Here is a 19,266-nt window from a genome sequence, read left to right on the forward strand (position 1 = left end):
TTTGAAGTGGGTTTGATTTGGTTTAATAATTTTTAATAATTTCTCCATATGCAAATTACCATTGCATCTGCAATACAAACCTGATTTTTCAGATAAAGTTTATTACTACTAAACTTCTCTGGTACCTGTGTCCAGGAGATTTTTTCATTACTTTTTTAAACTCAGAGTTTCTCAGCATTGCTGACATTTATTTTGCTCCAGGGTAGCAGGAACTAACAGAGTGGAGAATAGATCAAGTGACAGCAGCCATCAGCAATAACTTCTCTGCTGTCAATAACGAGGAGCTTTTAAACTTTCAATTGATGAGGTTTCCACTAGAGATGCCATGGAGCTGACCCAGGGGAGCACATTCCAAGAGAAAATGACTCTCACTGGAGAGACGGCAGCAGACAGTGTTCAATCTCTGAGAACACAAAGCTTCCGGTGATAATTTGCTTTTCATTGTCACCACACGGGCACGGGAAGGTAAGGCTCCAGATCAGGTAAGTAGAAATTTGATGACAGCTTAATGATGAACAAGAATGGCTCCCCACAGGTTGCCCACAGGTACAAGTGGTTAATTTGGCCAGAAACTCCAGCTGTGAATTTGAGGATTATGACAGATTTAAGCCAAAGGCTACCACCAGTTGAGCTGCTGCTGCTATTCAGTCAGGAGGGCAGGAAAGTCAAACATGCCTGCACACAGCATTCGTCATTGCACTTCTTCTGATGCCACTGGCTACAGGGATAGCTCGTTTTTTGCTTCCAGCTCCTGACAGTCAATATTCAGAACAGAACTTAGATTATTTTTGCTACTTCAAAATTTTATCCGACACAGTGCAGTTAGTAAGGGGGTCTTCAATATAAGGAGAAATCACTTCAGCCAATTTACACTCTATTTTAAGGACCATTCTTTCATTAAATAAATTCAACTAAACAAGAGAAAGCAATACACGGTCCCACTGTTTTGCCAATCCACACTACCTTTTCACAGGCTCTGTTTGCACAAGTGCTGCATCTATCATCGCTTTCATCCACAACTCCATTTCCTTCCCTGTATCTGTGCAGAAATAATAGGTCCTCATGTTTGGATGAGCTGCCTGATTGGAAATGACATGGTCATTGCAATAAAAATGTAGGATTCTGTAAAAGAAGAAAGGCAAATATTGTTACTGCATATTCATTCTAATGCTTTATCTAATAAGATTTCTGCAAGCAATATGATCAGAAAAAAAAAAGTCAAAAGGAAAGCTACAGTGTTTCTGGTCATTGCATTCATATTTTCAAAATACCTGCTAGTAATTTTCAATCACAGCTGCTTCTTCATTAATACACTATACAAAAAAGTCCTTAAAATTCTTCAATCTACTAAAAGTGATATTGAGCATTCATTAATGTAGATTAATATAATTCTTATAAATAAGATTTTAGCATAGATTTTTTAGCATAGCAGTCTCAATGATACAGCAAGCTTTAATTTGTACTTACCATAGTAAATAAATGATGTCTTGGTTAGGAGACCAAACGAAGTGCCAAAAGGAGCTCATAAAACAACAATAAAAGAAGTCAGGACAAAATGCTTAGTAAAGTAATTTACATCATGATTTAAGACTGTCATGAAACACTCCTAAGAGTGTGATTTAAGTGATAATAAAGCCTGATTTTTATTTATGTGTAAAGAGACTTTGTATCTAAATAACTAATGAACTTTCATTAGCGGGGTAAGTTCAGCTGCAGATGCTGGTTTATAATTCTAAAGCACCACACAGGATTTAAGATCCACAAACTAAAAAAGAAAATACTACTACTAAGTGATATCCATCCATTCCCCCATTCCAGTAATTATGTCTATATTTACATCAGGCTAAGTACTTGAAACTTTTGCTACTCCATTATGTAAAAATCAGGCTCAGAAGCTGTTTGTCAATCCTTTTTTACCTGATAACTCTGTAAAATGAGTTTTTGCGACCAGGCTCTTGTGCCTTCGGATATAAAATCAAAAGGAAAAGCTGATTCCCTCACCTTGAAGGCGTATTTGCGGTTAATGTGGTCCTCAGCAGACAGCACAGATATCTGAAAACTAGGCAGAAGTATGCTCCCCAGTATTCCTTCTTCTTTCTCATCTGGGAATGCACACTTGCATTAGAGAAACACCTCTGGACACACAACACCTGCATTCTGACACCTCATGAAACTCTTTCGGTCACACATGAGCACTAACAAGAAGTTCAGCTCAGAGGAGAATCCATTAAGAACCAGAAATCTAAGTTTGAAGAGTAGATGGAAGCCAAGCCTCTAATTCAGTGACAAGAACAAGAATGCCACGTATCTACTGCCTGCCCAGTAAAAACACCTATGACAACACAAGTAGTTTAAAACACTGCTTAGGACTGTAGGCTTTAGAGAAAATGTGCAAATTCTTCTGATCTCAGGCATATTATGTTACATAATGCCCATTACAATATTTAATTATGAATTATAGTTGTAATTCCCACAAAGAGCTTACACTCAATTACATTCCATTTGTAAGAATGCATACATTTCAGATAATTTGCAAAAAAAAGCTCTCCCACAGAACAAACACCCTTTTCCCAGAACCTCGTTTGACATAAAATTTTAGATCAATAGATCATAATAAAAAATTGACATTTTAATTGAAAGCCACAACCAGCTTTTAAATCCAATTATACTTTAATAAAGGAATAATTGGATGCAACTCATAAAGCTGGTCTTAACTGTATTTCATGTACAGAACTTGTATTCACAATCAGTATCTTAGAGACTGTCCCCATAACACTTCTCTCAGTTGAAGATAGTGCCCACAATAAATAACTGTATCTATGAAATGATAAGATGAAACTTATCTATATATCTTATATAAAAAAAATAAGATGAAAACAGGTATTGCAAAATTTCAATGAAAAATTAACACTGTTACCATTAAAATAGACTTAAACAGCACAGCAGGACTATAGCTTATGTGTGGACTGAAAAATCTTCTCCAGGTTCTCATTTATTCCCTAGATTTTGAAAATCCAGAACCTTCACTTAAGGTATTTATATGGGGAAAGTTGTGCCCAGCCATTTTAGTATCACATGACAAATTAGATGTAAAAATGATGCTTTCTGGGATAGTTGTTTAATTGCAGAGCTGAGGACAAATTCATTCCAATTTGAAGGCAGAAAAGAAATGGACTGGATTTACTTTCAGGAACTCAACAGTACCTTTAAATATGACAGAAACCATCCCACCCTTCCCTTCAACTATTAACTCCTTGCTAGCCACACACAAAAATGTGCCCTGTCCCCGAACACATGGCAAATATTGGAGTTTACTTTATCTGGATTTCTGTTTGGGGGAAAAGTTCACTTTTCCTAGATCATATTTTGATTCATGACTGAGTAAATCCCCCCGCTAGTGCCATAACAGCATTAGGCATTTTTGTTCCACTGAACAGCTGCACGTCTGGAGGATTTTGGTCCTTGTTACAGACATACTGCCACATTCCAGTTCCAGATTATAAAAATCTGTTTCCAACCACATTTGCTCTCATCTGCATATCCCACTGCCCCATACCCATCTTTACTTGTGTGCTGTGTATGAACAGCACACAAGAAAAAGAGCAGAACATCTGCCCAGTTCTAAGAACTTTCATTTGGACCAACAACAACCTTCCAATATGAGAGTGGACAGTCCATCCCTCAGGGGAGTAGAAAAAGAGTATTCTCTAAGCTGTGAGAAAATACTATGATATGATTTTTATTTTCATCAATAAATTGTATTTCACCTGCTAACATTGTAACACAGTTCTGGAAGTTTAGCAAGACTTACTAAAAAAACCAAAGAAACCCAACAACCCCAAGTGCACAACCACAAACAGGGTCTGCGGTATGATCTGGGAGAATGTGCATGACTCTCCCTCTCATATTTTTGCAATACCTGAGACAGAATTAACAGAGGTATAAAATTTAAAGTAGAGTAAAAGCTTTTTATACTTTAGCAGCCACTTCTAATACATTTTGGACTATTACTGCACACATTTAACTCCAGTTTAACAGTTTTAACTACTTTCTAGTGAGTGACAGCTAAAAGCTGCATATATCACGTAAACAATTTAGATTACTCTGCTTGTATTTCAGATTGTTGGGCAGAACAACATGTAGAAAATAAAACCTAAGATTAAAGAGCTGTTCATATTTATTATATTTGCTGTTGGTTTTGCTTATTGCTTTTTTTGGACAAACTTCCTGTGCAGTGCTTAAATTTAATTTAATCTTCTCTTAAGAGAGCTATAATGCAGTACTTTCTTCACAACGTTTTGAAGAAGGAGCCTGAAGACCTGTTTAAAATAAACCTTTAAAAAGCACAGAGTATAAAATGACCACTTAGGGAACCCCAGTGTAACTGTAACAATCGGATGATGCCTCCACAACTGGAATTTTAGCCTGATTTTGACTCAGCAGGGTTTATCCAACTCTGTCTACCACCTGGGGCAGAGAAACAAAGCCCAACGATCAGATTTGAAAAATTCAGATTTTGTTAACTAAACCAGTTGCAAACGGAGCTTTCATGTTTCAGACCTGATTTGCCTTTGACTGGATCCGTGCTGCACTTTCAGAGAACATAATTTTAAATTCATCAGTCTCTGCTTTCAGCATCACCAGCATCAGTACCAGTTCTCCCAATTCCAAAGTTTCATCCCAAACTGAAACCCCTTGTTTCCCTTCACCCATGATTAAGGCTGCAGATGGCCCTGTTCACATTCCTCTATTCTGCCATGCTTTACAGTCCTCTTCACTCTCAGCCTCCTTTAAACTAACATGGTCGTACACTTTATTTCAGGATTGCCTGTGTTTCCCTATGCCCAAGCCCCATTTTTCTCCTCAGGAGCACTGCAGTTCATAATTTGCAATGGTGAAGGGATCACTGACACACTTAACTGCAGACCAGGATGAGAAGCAGCTAATTTTTTCCATGTAAAATAAGTCTGATCTAGCTACGTGAGGTTACTAACAGATTCTTTTGTTCCAAATACAGCAGAGATTTCTACTCACGGAATTGGACATCGTTTCGTTTTCTAAGTATTCATGAACACTGATTAGAGTTCCCAAAGGCATGTATATCCTCTTTATCATTCTAAAGGCAGAGTTTCAGCTCCCCTGCACTATACCCCTTCTCTATCCCCATTTCAGCTACTTAATTCACATAAAAATCAGATTTAACCTGACATACTTAGTTTCTAGCAACAGCAGCTGTGAGAAAACTACAACGCAGAATTAAGCAACAGAGGTGGGTGTGAATGGCTTTGCCCTCTGAGCACAGCCTAGCAGGCAGAAAGCAATTATGGGAAGGCAGGAAGGAAGGCAGGAAGGCAAGAAGGAAAGAAGGAAGGAAGATATATAAGAGTAGCAGGCCTGGATATTGACAGCTATACAACTATTTTAATCCATTAAGTTAAGCAGGAGCTTATTTCTTACATTTGAGTGGTGTGTCAAAATTTATCTGCTCCCAGCAAAATTAGCAAAAGAAGGCCTCAGGAGCTGAACTTACCTCTGTAATAGAAGAGACACAGATCTGAGAGCACAAACCAGCGCTTCTTCCACAGCTTCATCCCAGTGCTGTCCTGCAGGAATCACAGGGATCAAATCAGAACGCTCAGCATGGTGACAGCAGTGTAAACCAGGCTCTGCACAACTGTGCTGGGAGCTCATTTCCTTGGCTACTTTAAGTATTTGACTTCTCATCCTGACCTGTCACTGCAAACAAAGGCTGTGACCCAGGGAGCCTGAAGTTAACAGAGAATCACAGAGTTGTTTAGGTTGGAAAAGGCAGTTTAGATCATCGAGTCCAACTGTTACCCAGCACTGCCAAGTCCACCACTAACCATGCCCCCAAGTGCCACATTGACACATCTAATTACACTTTCAGGGCTGGTGACCCAACCACACCCCTGGAAGGCCAGCTCCAATGCTTGACAACCCTTCCGCTGAAGAATTTTTTCCCCAATATCCAACCTAAAACTTGAGGCTATTTCCTTTTGTCTTGTCACCTGGGAGAAGAGACCAGCCCCCACCTCAATACCATCTCCTCTTAGGCAGCTGTAAAGAGTGGGGAGGTCCTTTCTGAGCCTCCTTTTCTCCAGGCATGCTAGAGACTACAATCTACAGTTTAACTAATTAAAACAAAAAAAAAAAAAAGAAAAGCTTTTCTCTCACAAAGAGCAAGATAACACTTCAGGTACATCCTCCTTTGTTTTCTGAAGAAACTGGCTGTTGAACTTTGTCTTGTACAACCACTCATATATCTAGAGCAAATTTCTTTCCCAAATAAAGTTTATTCCTACAGCAATTTAATTTTCTTTCATGCTTATAGCCAATTTACACCACACAGCTCAGAATGAAAGACTGCCACCACTACTGCAGTGTAAATAAGCCCGAGCACTGCAGCACACACATCCTAGTAGAATCAGATTTAATAAATATGTTAATCTGTTCCAAGAAGAAAAGTATGTGTGAATTTGCAATATCCTTATAGTAAATAGGTTTTGTGACAATGAAGAAGAGGGATTCAATAATGAAAAACTGTGGGGTGGGTTTGTTTTGGGGTAGTTCCACAGCCCAAGAAAAGTCAGGATAATTTTTAGCCTTGTATATTTCAAGCTCTGCACTTTATGGGGTGGGGGAAATGAGCTGAAAGAAGAAGAAAGAATAAGCCAAGCACTAGCTAGGAAACATTATTCAGAAAAAGTATGCTCACTGTAAACATCTCCCAAAAAAGGAGTTGGCTCTGGACTTAAAAATTAGCAGAAAAATGACAGAAGATCATTACATGTATTGAGACAGCACATCCTGACTTAAACAAAAATTGCCACTCTCTGTGATTACATAAATATTATTTTACTATCAGAAAGAAACCTGCACAAACTCTCACTGTACATTTCTGAAGATCGTATCTGTTGATAAACCTCTTGACCGAACTGGCTCTCAGTGACTGCTACAACACAGAAATACACAGCAGCACCTTTTCTTACTAACACCAATCAAACATCACAGAATTTGAGCTGTTTACCACGAAAACCATCTCCAGCTCTGAGGTGGATTAAAGGCTGGTTGAAGTGCCAGGCCCAGGGAGTGGGTGGCCAGTGCCCCATGGTCTGCCCCAGGGGTCGATACCTTGGCCAAGACAATCTAGCAACTTCATTCATGAGCTGCACACAGGCACTGAGCTCACCCTCAGCAAGTCTGCACAAAGTAAGAGTTAGGAGGAGTGCCCCATACTCCAGATGCTTGTGCTGTCATTTAGAGGGACTTGACAGGCTGGGAAATCGGGCAGAGAAGGATCTCTTGAAGTTCAACAGAGGGAAATGCTCAGTCTTCCACCTGGAGAGGAATAACCCCATGCACCATCATGAGCCAGGAATGCACCCTCATGGCAAAGAAGGGCAGCAGCATCCCAGACTGCATTAGCAGTGCTGCCAACACCTGCAGGGAGGACATCCTTCCTCTTTGCTCAGCACCACAGAGGGCTGGCTGCTGTGCTGCTCCAGCACTGGGCTCACTGGCACAAGGGAAACATGAATATACCGGAGGGAACCCAGCGAAGGGGCCACAGAGATCATTGAGAGACTTGAGCATCTTTCATATGAAAACAGGGTGAGAGAGCTGGGACTGCTCAGTCTGGGTAGAGAGCAGCTTAGGAGGCATCACTACAAGTATCTGATGAAAGACTAAAGAACGTGGAGTCAAATTTTTGCCAAGGACAAGAAAAGAAACCATGGGCACAAATAAACATGAAAATCCACCCGAGCAGATATAAAAGTATTTTACTGTGAGAATGGTCAAATACTGTGTTACAAGTTGCCTGAGAGATTGTGGTGCAGCCTTCATCTGTGAGGATATTCAAAGCCCAGCTGGAGAAAGTCCTGTCCAAGACTTTCAAGCACATGGTGTGATTCTGGGGGTGTCCGGTGTGGGGCCGGGAGTTGGACTCGATGATCCTCATGTTTCGCTTCCAGCTCAGCACATGCCACGATCCTATGACCCTGCTCTAGCTGAGCCTGCTTGAGCAGAGTAGGTTGTGCTAGATTATCACGAGGTCCCTTCCAACCAAGACAGCTGTGTGATTCTGTGCCCCAGAAAAGAGCAATAAAATCACCTTTGTGAGAATTTTTGACTCTCAGCATTGAACGAGAGTTGAGGCCACAGGATTGTCTAAACCTGGGAAAATCTTCCACTAAACAGACACTTCTAGATCTTATTATCTGAGTAGGTTTTTAAAACTGACTCATCGCCAGCACCCAGAAATGTATGCAGGTCATTCTAGTCTATCTGAGTAGGCACAGTAACTGACAATGTAGATCAAAATTACATGCATTTGTCTCAGCTGAGTTTAAATTATGAGTTCTCAAGGGTTCTTGGTGGATTTTAAAAACAGATTCTTAATATGGCCTAATGGGTTTTGTTGTTCTTCTTTTTTCAAGCTACTTCACTCCGAATTCCTGCAGACCAATAAAGTGCAAATGTAATCTGGTATTGCAGAATAGCAAATCTACAGCAGGCTAGAACACTGTCCCAATACTAAAGAGCACATATTTCAGACTGGTTTACACTCCATGGGAAAACCTAAAATAATCTCTGGTTTTAAGAGGATTACCTTTGAATTAAGGAAATAGACGTATCTATGTGAAATATATGAAGAAATATCTCCACTTACTTTTTTAAAATTGAAAATATTACTTTTAGAAAAAAGAAAATTATATATAGTCTAACAAAAGAAACTTAAAACCCCCCAACATTCTGGGTCATGCAACTTTGTCTCATCATCTCAACATGTCTGAAATTAAATCAGCTATGTTCTACCAACATCTGCTTAGATTTTTTAGAGACAATCACATATATAAAATCTACCAATGTTCTTTACTTCTCTGATGTCCTTATTTGTATCAGACTGGTATCCAGCAAGGAGGTAATTAATTAAAGACCACGGTTTATAGCTTCATTCTGCTATTTCTATCATTGCATTCTACAGAAGTGGTTGCCTTTTGTACCACACACTAGAGGGAAAGGAAAAAGAAGGGAGTGAGGAGGGTCTGAGTACCTGTTTGTAGAGCCAGCCTCGTCTGACAACTGGTGCATTAGGATTTCTCTTTATGGAGTTCGATCTCTTTCCAAAATTATGAACCTTCTTTGAAGATCGTGATGTCTAAATTGAATTGAACACGTTAAAGAAACCATGGCATCAATCACTGCAGAAAAATCAAAATGCTTTTCTTTTCTTTAAGATCTTTTTCTTATATGTGTTCCTCTGGGGGACTGCAGAACACAAACGCTATTCTTTTTTTAGATAAATAGTTGTTGTGATGATTCTGCTGGTTTCAGCATTTCTTTCTTTTCTTCTGCAGAGAATATAAAGATAAATCCCAGGACAAATACTGAAAGATGTTTGGGGTTTTTTTTCAACAAGGAAAAAACCCAACCAAATACATATCTGACCATCTTCTAAAGTAGGCAGAATGCCTACTGAACTGCAGGAAGAGAAGTAAACTTACAGAACTATTATTTATTATGAAAAACTACATCACCTAGGCAAGAAATTCCACTCTTTTCTGCTTCCAACACTGATCTAACACATGAAAACTTGTCCAGATTTCAACAAGATATAATTCCCCCTTTCCTAAAATAAACTAGTTTTTTAGAATTCTTCTTTGTTCTGTGATCTCTTGGTTGGTTTGAAAATTCATTATTTTACTTGCCTGCACTTAAGTCTACTTAGAAACCTTTCCATGAAACTCCAGATTTCATATCAGCTGTTGCTTATATTTTTTACAACTTTGTAATGATCACATAGCTTTAAGAGAAGTAAGAAAAAGAAAGCATTTTAGATTGCATCCTTCTCCTTGAACAACCAAAAGAAATTGGAAAAGGCACAAAGAAACCTGCAGTACTCTGCCAATTCACACTTCATTCTTCTCAGCCTACGTTTAGAAAGTTTGTTCTGAAACTAAATGAGCTGAGCATTTACTTGTGTTTTAAATTGTGTAGGAACTGGTGCCTCAGATACCACGAAATGTGAAGAGTAAAGAACACTCCTGCGCAGAAGTAAAGTTCAAGAAAGTTTTTAAAGCTGCATTCACATCTCTGCTTCAAATCCACCCTTTGGATTGTGTTTCAGCTTCCCTATCTCTGCTACTGAGACCAATCATGAGGTTGTGAAGAATTCCTAAAGGAGGAATGCTAGACCAACACTCAGGTTTTGCTGCAAATGAGGGTGAGGGGTTTCTCTAGGGAAATTCTCTCAACGCATACCACAGAACTAAGCTGGGTTTTACACATGCTTCAGACAGAATCCCACAGTAAGTTAAAAATCATAAACTGAGAACTTAATTTAAAATTATGTGCAGCTTTTGTCAACGATGCCATTAACTGAAGAATACAACACTGCTTGGCAAAAAAAACCCCAATAGTAATAACATTACAAAAACTATGTGTGCTTGCCTAGAGTCTACAACACAAAATACATTTTATATTTCTTTTTTGCAAGAATCATAACACAATATAAAAACTATCAGAGTGCTTTTAATTTCCCTCGGAGATACAGAAATTTGACTCACTTCTGAAAAGCAAGACAGAGAAAGCAACCGAAAACCTAATTAAGAATCAAAGTGAAAAACTTCCACATTTTCTTCTGAAAAAATTCTATCAGTGCAAAATGGATGAAGATTTGTAAGAAGCCAAGAGAATTATGATACCCAGCTGTGAAAAAGGAATATATAACAAAAATACATATAATAATCCAGTTATGAAGTGAACTACATCTTTCTCTGTTAACCTATCACACAGAAACTGTGCTAACACGATCAGAAATAATTTCTAACACTCTCACCTACTCTGATATTAGGTACTAAAGGTTCAAAACCCCTCTAGAGTGCTACAGAATTCCTATACTCGTAAAAATAACTAATGCATTAAGGATGCTTCTGAAGACAAGCAACCACTTATGTCAAGTCTAACAAATTCAGGTAATTTAGACAGCTCTCTCTAAGGTAGGTCTGATAAAAACCCATATTGACTCCAATTTCACTGAGCTAACAGCAGAGTTTTAATGGGTTACATCCTACCAACTGTGAATACAAACTTCCTTCAATTAAATGCAGCATCACAAGTGCTTTCTAATTTTAGATAACACAAGAGAACACTTCACGTGACTTGTCATTATTTTGCCACACACTGCATAAAGAGAGTAACTTCACAACAAACTCTAAATCTTAAGACAATGAGTATTTTGTGATATTGAAACACTAGTTGCGTATATAAACTAATTATGAGTTCTCAGACTTTAGATCACCTCCTCTTCTTGTTATGCCTGGGATCCCTGGCCAGTCCCTGGTCTCTCATATATAACTAATTATCTCAAACTGTGACGGGGGGGGGGGGGGGGGGGGGAAGAAGAAATGAAGTGTCCAAGTACTTTCTACCCCACAGCACATAAAAAATACAGGACATATTGCCCAGCTCCAGCTTCTGGAGAAGGCAAAGAGAAAGAGTCCAAACACTAATCACTTGCTGGAAGGTGCAGAAGGTAACAGAGCAAGCAAACTTAGAGTCACACCTGGCACCATCTGAGCCATTCTAAGGCACAGTCCCAGCCACTCAGATGCCTCCAAAATCAGGTCCTGTGGGAAGAGCCCAGCACAGATCCAGCACTGAGAAAGAAGCCAGGATGTCCAGCCAGCGACATTCACTGTTTTCCAAAACTGAAAAAATGAACACCCAGCAGGGTTTTGAACTCTACACAACAGAGCAGTCAGCATCTGGGGCTGCACATTTCATACCCTGCAAGTGGCTTTTCTCTCTGCTTAGCTGGTAGAAAAAGACAGGATTTATGTGAGGCTTCTTTCCCAGTTTCAGAACTAGCACAGAAATCATTAATTAACATTAGATTTATTGCAAGTAAAGTGGAAAAACATAGGTTGAGAACCTTGCTAATAAGGAAATTTTCTGCATGTATACTCAGAGAGTACAAATCTGTATCTTTGTTACTTTCAACTTCTGTATAAAAATATGTTTCCAGTCTTCAAGGCTTAGATTATCTTGCAAACCACACAACAACATGATGCTACTTTCTGGATTTTGTAGGCAACTTTTGTTGCCTCCCAGTGCTGCAGTCTTCCATGAGCTGAGTGGGTTTCTGCCCCAGCAGTTTAGCTTGGACCAGGAGGTTGCCCTTGAAGCAAATCTCCCAATCATCCACTCTCAATGTGCTCTGGTTTGCATAATTAGGCAAATTGGATTCCATTTAGGCAGGACTACTGGACTGGCCTGAATATAAACCAAAATGAAAACACGGCGCAGACGTTCAGCTCTGAGCACCAGCAATGCCCTTCACACCCCTCCTGTTCACTGTGCTGTTTGCTAATGAACCTCAGCACTATTAATCCAATATTTCCAACTAACCTGGATCCTGAGCAGACCTGTATGGCTACACCTACACTAGCCACTTCAAAGCTGGACTGAATTGAAATGCCTATAAACAAACTGATAAATATTTATGAGCACTGGGAAACATCCCAGCTCACCAGGAGCTCCTCAGCAGCTGTCCTGGGCTAACACTCCTCACCACGATCTGTGAGAAAAATGTTCACCTCATTCTGCTGATAATCAGGACAGCAATGAAGAGCAGCAGACCTGAACCACAGAGGGTGACTGCTAATATGACTGACTTTACCCATTAAAAAGCAATTTATGACATATAATCCTGTTTGTCTAGGTAGTGATTTTAACAGCAGAAAGAAAAATAAGATTTAAAAAAAAAACAACCACAAAAGCAATTTCTTAATTCTACAGAGAGATGAAAATAAATACTTCAGTAGCAATCTGAAGCCTGTGGGTTTTCACAGCCAGGGGCCTGTGCTAGTGGCTTCACGTTTGGAAATACACTTCAAGCTAACAAGAAATAAGTAGCACTTAACAGAGCTGTAATTTGTTATTTGGCCCCCCTCATGTATACAGTGGGAAAGAAAGATTAGAACTAAGACTTTTACTGGGCAGGAAGTGATTTTTGCCTCACCTCATATAAGCCTCTGGTCAGCAACAGCATTGGACTCCAGAGAGTCTTTCTGACACAAAATAGAAGCTTCTCCAAGTTCCATATCTATCTGGGATCAATTAATATTAATGCAAGGAAGAACTTTCTCTCCTATACCCCTTAACTGTCTGAGACTTTAGTTGTACCTCAAACTTTTTACCCTTGTAATCCTCATTACATTCCAATATCAGGTGTGGTCATGAGTTATCTCTGAAAACAAAAACCACCTAAAAAAATTGGTTGGCCAACCACACCAAGCATCCTTCTCCTCTATAATTAATTCTCTGTAACTTCCCTCACCAACATTTTATTCTTGTTTTATTATGCTACAATACATCAGGCCTCTATATATTGTATTCTAAAGTTAAGAATTTCAGGCTCTACCGTTTGAAGACATGAGTAAAAATATAGAAGAAAATCAGTTTTGTATCCAGGTACAACCCATTGGCCAGTTACCTTTAGAAAGGATTCAATTCATTACCCTTGAGTAGCTGCCAGAGAAGGCAGACTGATATTAGCTGTGGTTCTACCGGCATTCATCTCCCCAAAAACAATGCTTGTGAAATGGTGTTGCACTAATTCAGACAAACTCACATCTGAAAACTGATGTACAGTCATTACACATACAGCCACAATAATCATATTAATATTTTAAGTGCATTTAAATAAGTGAAACAGGAGGAATGAAAAGCAGAACAGGAGTCTATTTTTTCAAAATATTATTTTCACAGGAAACTAAAATGTCATTGATCAATGAGAGTAAAAGAAATCACAGTAACCGGGCCATAGGAATCTCAGTTTCCTTCTTGAAGACTATGAAACAAACACTAGGCTAATGGGCATTTTCAACTTCTCTTCTGAAAGAGAAGTGTGAAAAATGTAAGACACATGCTCCTAAATGGTAATTAATTTTGCATATTTAACCTGAGACTGCTTCCCAGAAAATGAATTTTGAGAGAACTAGCTATGTAATTATTGCATACTACATCACCATTATGACTCTAACAAGAAATTACCTTGGGTTTTTTTGCTTGGTTGGTTGTTTAAGGGCTTGGCTGGTTTTGAGATGATTTTTTACTGTTGTTTTTGGGGGGTTTTCTAGTTTGTTGTATTTTAAACTGGTTTTCCTGCATGGACTTAAACATGATCATATGAAAGTTGAGATGGATTTTATTACTGTTCGTAATACATCTGTGACTCTCTATTTTTCCCCCCAGCAACATTAATAGATTAAGACACTCTTCTCATTAAATAACAGTTTTCTAACATAGGTCAAGGATTCTGTCTGTCTCATGAGATATTTAAAACAACAAAAAGTTTCCAAAATGCACTTAAAGGAACCTTGCAATGTTTCTTACCACATCATAAGTCAATTATTTAAATCCAAGTTTCTGACATTAAGGAATTTGCTCAGTTGGAACACATTCCAAAGTCTATTTTTCCCTTGGAGGCTGCATTAATCTGCTGAAAAAGCACTTCTCAGGGTTAACATTTTCAGTGACTAGCTAAAGTATAGGGTTTTTCCCCTTGTTTAACTGTTTACTACTGGAGATGACAGCTCTTGTCTGTCATCACTGATCAAAGCTGTTTTCTTGGTCTCCTAGAAAACTTAAGGCACTTCCTAAATTTGTAGCAAGTGCCACTTCTCTCTCAGGAAAGCTGAAAAAAAAAATGCACACAATAGGCTCAATAAACCTGAAAGTTGTTAACAACATCTGGGCATTTACCTTAACCTCCTGAGAAACTGGGTGAATGGAGAAATAACACATAAATTAAGGTGACCCCAGGATTCTCCTAAACATTTACCAGGAATTTTTCCAGGAAGCCAGGACTTCTGCTTCTGGTCCAATGTCATCTGTTCCTTAGTAGAGGGTCACCTCCCACCTCTCTCACAACTACTTCTTGCACATAATTCCAACTCTCTCTGTTTAACCTGGAGACATCCAGGCAATTGTTTGTGATGGAGCAATTTCTGCAACAATGCTGGCTCAGATGCCTCATCAGTCACTCAAGGTTTTGCTGTTCACACAGACCAGAAAGGTCAATTTAAGTATGTGCAAGTCATAAGATCTGAGATACCTGATAAAAATTACAGCTACAGCGATAATTTGTTTGAGACACTTCAGTTTCCAAATTAAACGTGAAAGGAGTGGAGTGCTCTGAAAAATATATAAGCTTTGTTTCTCTTTTTCAGTGGAATACTAACACATAGCACTGTCTAGTACCTTGTATAATTACTGAATTATTTTAGTTCTAATTTATTTGGACATAAAGACTTACTCTGCCCACAGGGCTCATTGGATGAGCAGCATAATCTGATGTCAGATTATAGTTAGTTGCTTCACATATCATGCTTACTGGTCGCTCCTTCTTTTCTTCAGATGACATTGCTGCAGCAGTCCTGAAAATAGAATATGTAATAGCACTAGAACATGCTGTGTGTGCAGACTGCTAATAAAAAGCACCCCTAGATGTAGCCTTGTACAGCCTGTGTCCTACTTTTCCAATCTGAAAGCAATTCACACTTCATTGCAGAGTTACCTGCGCTGTGTTTTAAACTGTTGCTAAAAAATAGGATTTCTTTATTAGTGCAAGGTGTTGGTGGGAGGGAAAAAGACAGGTATGGGCATGAGATGGAAATGGGAAGAAATGCTCTCCAAAGACCTCATCCGGCTTTGCCCCACTTGGGTGAGAACAGGCTCATTGGTGAAATTTGGCCAGTTCTGATGGTTTTCACTCCTTGCAGCAATGGTGGTGAGTAGGACACCCAGAACCCAGACACCAAGAAAATCTTGAGGTCAGGTATGAGTTCCATGCAGACCTTCTTGTATTGTTGTGTGTTCTAATGCAAAGACAGCAAATCCAAGTTATTACCGAATAATTCAGAAAATGTCCCAACTGGCCAAGGAAATAATCAGTTGAGGAGAAACCATCAGGCAAAACACTACAGATTAAGAGCTTGTGATTGTCCCTCAGTGATCATAAAATTTATCCCTTTCTGGAAGTTTATTTGATTGTTATATAATACCTAGGTAGTTTACTAAAATTACAGAACAACTAAGTGACAAGAGGAAATCCATGCAGTGCATAAATGTGATGCATTTCTATCACACAACTAATTCGAGCTATGGTTTATATCTTAAATATAAAATATCTATCATTACTTTCAAGTAATTTAAACAAGTAAAACTACACATGATGATCTGACTTGGAAAAAAAAATACTGCCACTAGTAATCACTGAATCTTACTTCATTATTAATGGGCTTTAAAACCTGTATTTTATGGAGTGAAACAGAAGGCACTTACTGCTCATTCACAACAAAAATACAGTTGTCCTGTGATGGCTGTCCTGTCACCGGATGTTTGCAGGTTACTTTTCGTTCATTATGACTGTGAAAGAGAGAGAAAGAAAAGTATTAGGCAATAAGTTTTGATTTTCCAGCTCAATTATGTAAATCCCGTTCATCAAATGTATCACTGAAAACAATTAAGAATATTTCATCATGGCATATAACAACGTAAGTGTACACACTCACAAAGGCATATATATATACACACACAAAGAAAAAGGATGAAAACTAGTCTTGAAGAATCTTCATTAATACTGTGAAAAGATATGGAAAACATTGGCACTGGGTTGGTAACCACTTTGAATTTTAAAAACAGTAGAAGTGTTTTTAGTTCACATAATACATAGACACTTCACTTCAGCTATGACTTTATATACTCATGAATAGGATTTCAGCTGGACAGGGACAAGTTGAACATGAAATAATATACAATTGATCTGTAAGAATAAAGGACTACTGTAAAAGCAACTGTCTTCATCCTCAGGACATGAAGATACTAGTTTAAAATTTCCAGTATTACAGATAAATACTCAGTGCCTGGAATAAGAGTGAGGGGTTGCAATCACAGTTCTACTTTTGCAGGTGACTTTTTAATTCAGGGTGCTGCTCAGAAATGCCTTCCAGTGGCTGAGCTTCACCCCCACCAGCAGAAAAGTTCTCTCTTTGCATCATCTCATTCCCCTGAACTGCAGATCCTGATAGATCGCAGCGGCTCCCACAGCTTGGAAGAAATTGCCCAAATTCCACAACTATCAGCTGCTACCACACAGGAAAGAGACGTCTGGACTTGAGTCCTCCAGCCCCTGAAGGGAAGGAAGAGAAAGGGAGGGCTGGTTCTGGGCTTCCCAGGTCAGGAAAGACAGGGAACTGCTGGAGAAGGTTCGGCGCGGGGCTGTGGAAATGACGAGGGGACTGGAGCATCTCTCCTGTGAGGAAAGGCTGAGGACGCTGGGCCTGTTTAGCCTGGAGAGAAGATGGCTGGGAGAGGATCTTACCAATCCACCCACATATCTGAAAGCTGAGTGCCAAGGGCACGGGGCCAGGCTCTCTTCAGTGGTGCCCAGCGACAGGGCAGGGGCACAAAGTGAAACACAGCCAGCTCCACTGAATACGGGGAAAAAGTTCTGTGAGAGTGACTGAGCACTGCAACTGCCCAGAGAGGCTGGGGAGCCTCCTCTGGAGAGATTCCAAACCTGCCTGGCCACCACCACCTGTGTCACCTGCTCTAGGTGAGCCTGCTTTAGCAGAGGGGTTGGACTAGATGATCTCCAGAGGCGCTTCATCCTTAACACCTCCTTCTTTTACTGCCTATTCATTTAACCAGCTGAACTTTCAAAACTATGAAGCACAGCTCATCTCACGAATGCCATGCTTTCCATCCTTCCTGCTTCATAAAAACAACCTGAATTTCACAAGACTATCTTAATATTCTCCACTTTTAAAATAAAATTCTTTGGATCTCAACAATTTGCAATTATAGAGCATTATTGATTAAAAGTTGCCTCTGAACAAAAGCCTAATAAAAAATCCACACTACTTTCATGGTGAATGAACGGATAAGCCTTCATAAACCTAGAGTGCAAGATTAGAAAGACAGCCCAATTTTTTGCACTTCCTCTACTGGGATTTTAGAAACCTACTACTGCCTAGAAGGAGAGACTATCCTACAGAGCTTAACTGATGAGCTGGCAATTGCCAGTACTTTATCTCCCTACTAAATTCAGCAGATTTCTAAGTTTAGCCCCTGAAGAAGCTGTTGTTTCAGAAACGTATCAATTACAATGAGGAGACAGGAAAGAGACACACTGAGGACAGTCTGTGCCATTCCTAATTGCCCTGGTCATACAATTCCTCTGAAGGAAAGTGGCCCAGATTAAAGAGAATTCGGATTCAAAACATTCCTGAGAAAGCATCCAGGTTTCTTTGGCTGGAAGTTTTTTCTTTTCTTCCCTTCCAAAACCTCTTTTTTTTTTTTGTTTTCCCTCTGACATTTCAGAAACTCTCACAACAAAGAAAAAAAAAAAAACAACAAAAAAACCCCACAAACAAACAAACAAAAAACCACCAACCACACCAAACCCAAAACTACGGAGATGAGCTGGCCAAAATGCTTTGCCAAAACATTATGTTCTTGTTCATATTAAACCTTGACAGGTGACTGCCAGCTGACATCCATAAATGTGCAAATAAGTGGATCAGGACTTCTGCTCAGGGACCAGAAATACTCAGGTCCACCTGAGAGGAGGCACATCCTGTGTTTTGTGCGAGTGCACCTCACTGATGATACAGCAAGAGGCCACCGCAGTGGGGAAGCCACACAAAACCAGGAGGGAAAGAAGGGAGAAGGTGGAAAAGTGAGAGTGGAGAGCAGAGGAAGCAATATTCAAGAAGAGTTTGCTTCAGGTTTGAGTCATGTATCAAGTTAACATTCCAAAACCACCAAAAAATCCTTGAACAAAACACACTCACTAGTCCCACAGATGTTGAGATGTGCAGGAGGTAGCTGAGATCACATAAAAAGGTGGAAAACCTATCACAGACGTGAACCATGCTCCTGTGGATTGTACAGCGCCTGCCTTCTACACCTGCAGAGTCACTTCCTTCTAAAAGGACAAGGCAAAGGGAAAACAGGCTTTTCTTTCCCTTCAGCTTAGAAACAAGTGAAATCTCATGGGTGAACACTGGAAATTCAGCTTGTGCAACTAAGAGTGATGACTGTAAATATGTCTAACTGGATGAATAGATTTTAAATACTTCCATTTGAAAACTTTTTTTCATTACTCATCTCATTCCAGCATTTTTGGCAGTAATTTAGCTGGTATTTTGACAAGGCACCTCAAAATACTTGCAC

At 39.4% G+C, this 19,266-nt stretch overlaps 1 protein-coding gene across 5 annotated transcripts in view; it reads right to left on the reverse strand.

The window, feature by feature from the left end:
* PLEKHA5 (pleckstrin homology domain containing A5) overlaps positions 1–19,266 on the reverse strand; it is a 160,280-nt gene that overhangs the window by 51,006 nt on the left and 90,008 nt on the right. For 4 of the 5 annotated variants that reach the window (XM_066184434.1, XM_066184433.1, XM_066184435.1 and 1 more), the window contains exons 4-9: positions 16,372–16,455; positions 15,344–15,464; positions 9,077–9,181; positions 5,531–5,603; positions 2,002–2,102; positions 964–1,079 (exon numbers count right to left, since the gene is read on the reverse strand). In XM_066184434.1, coding sequence (XP_066040531.1) covers positions 964–1,079; positions 2,002–2,102; positions 5,531–5,603; positions 9,077–9,181; positions 15,344–15,464; positions 16,372–16,455 — 600 coding nt within the window. The remainder of the gene's footprint in view (positions 1–963; positions 1,080–2,001; positions 2,103–5,530; positions 5,604–9,076; positions 9,182–15,343; positions 15,465–16,371; positions 16,456–19,266) is intronic. The other variant, XM_066184436.1, reaches the window with a different exon arrangement.

Source organism: Chamaea fasciata, unplaced genomic scaffold (genome assembly GCF_029207755.1).
Source record: "Chamaea fasciata isolate MVZ Bird 193981 ecotype frontalis unplaced genomic scaffold, bChaFas1.0.hap1 SCAF_5, whole genome shotgun sequence".
Classification (NCBI taxonomy): domain Eukaryota; kingdom Metazoa; phylum Chordata; class Aves; order Passeriformes; family Sylviidae; genus Chamaea; species Chamaea fasciata.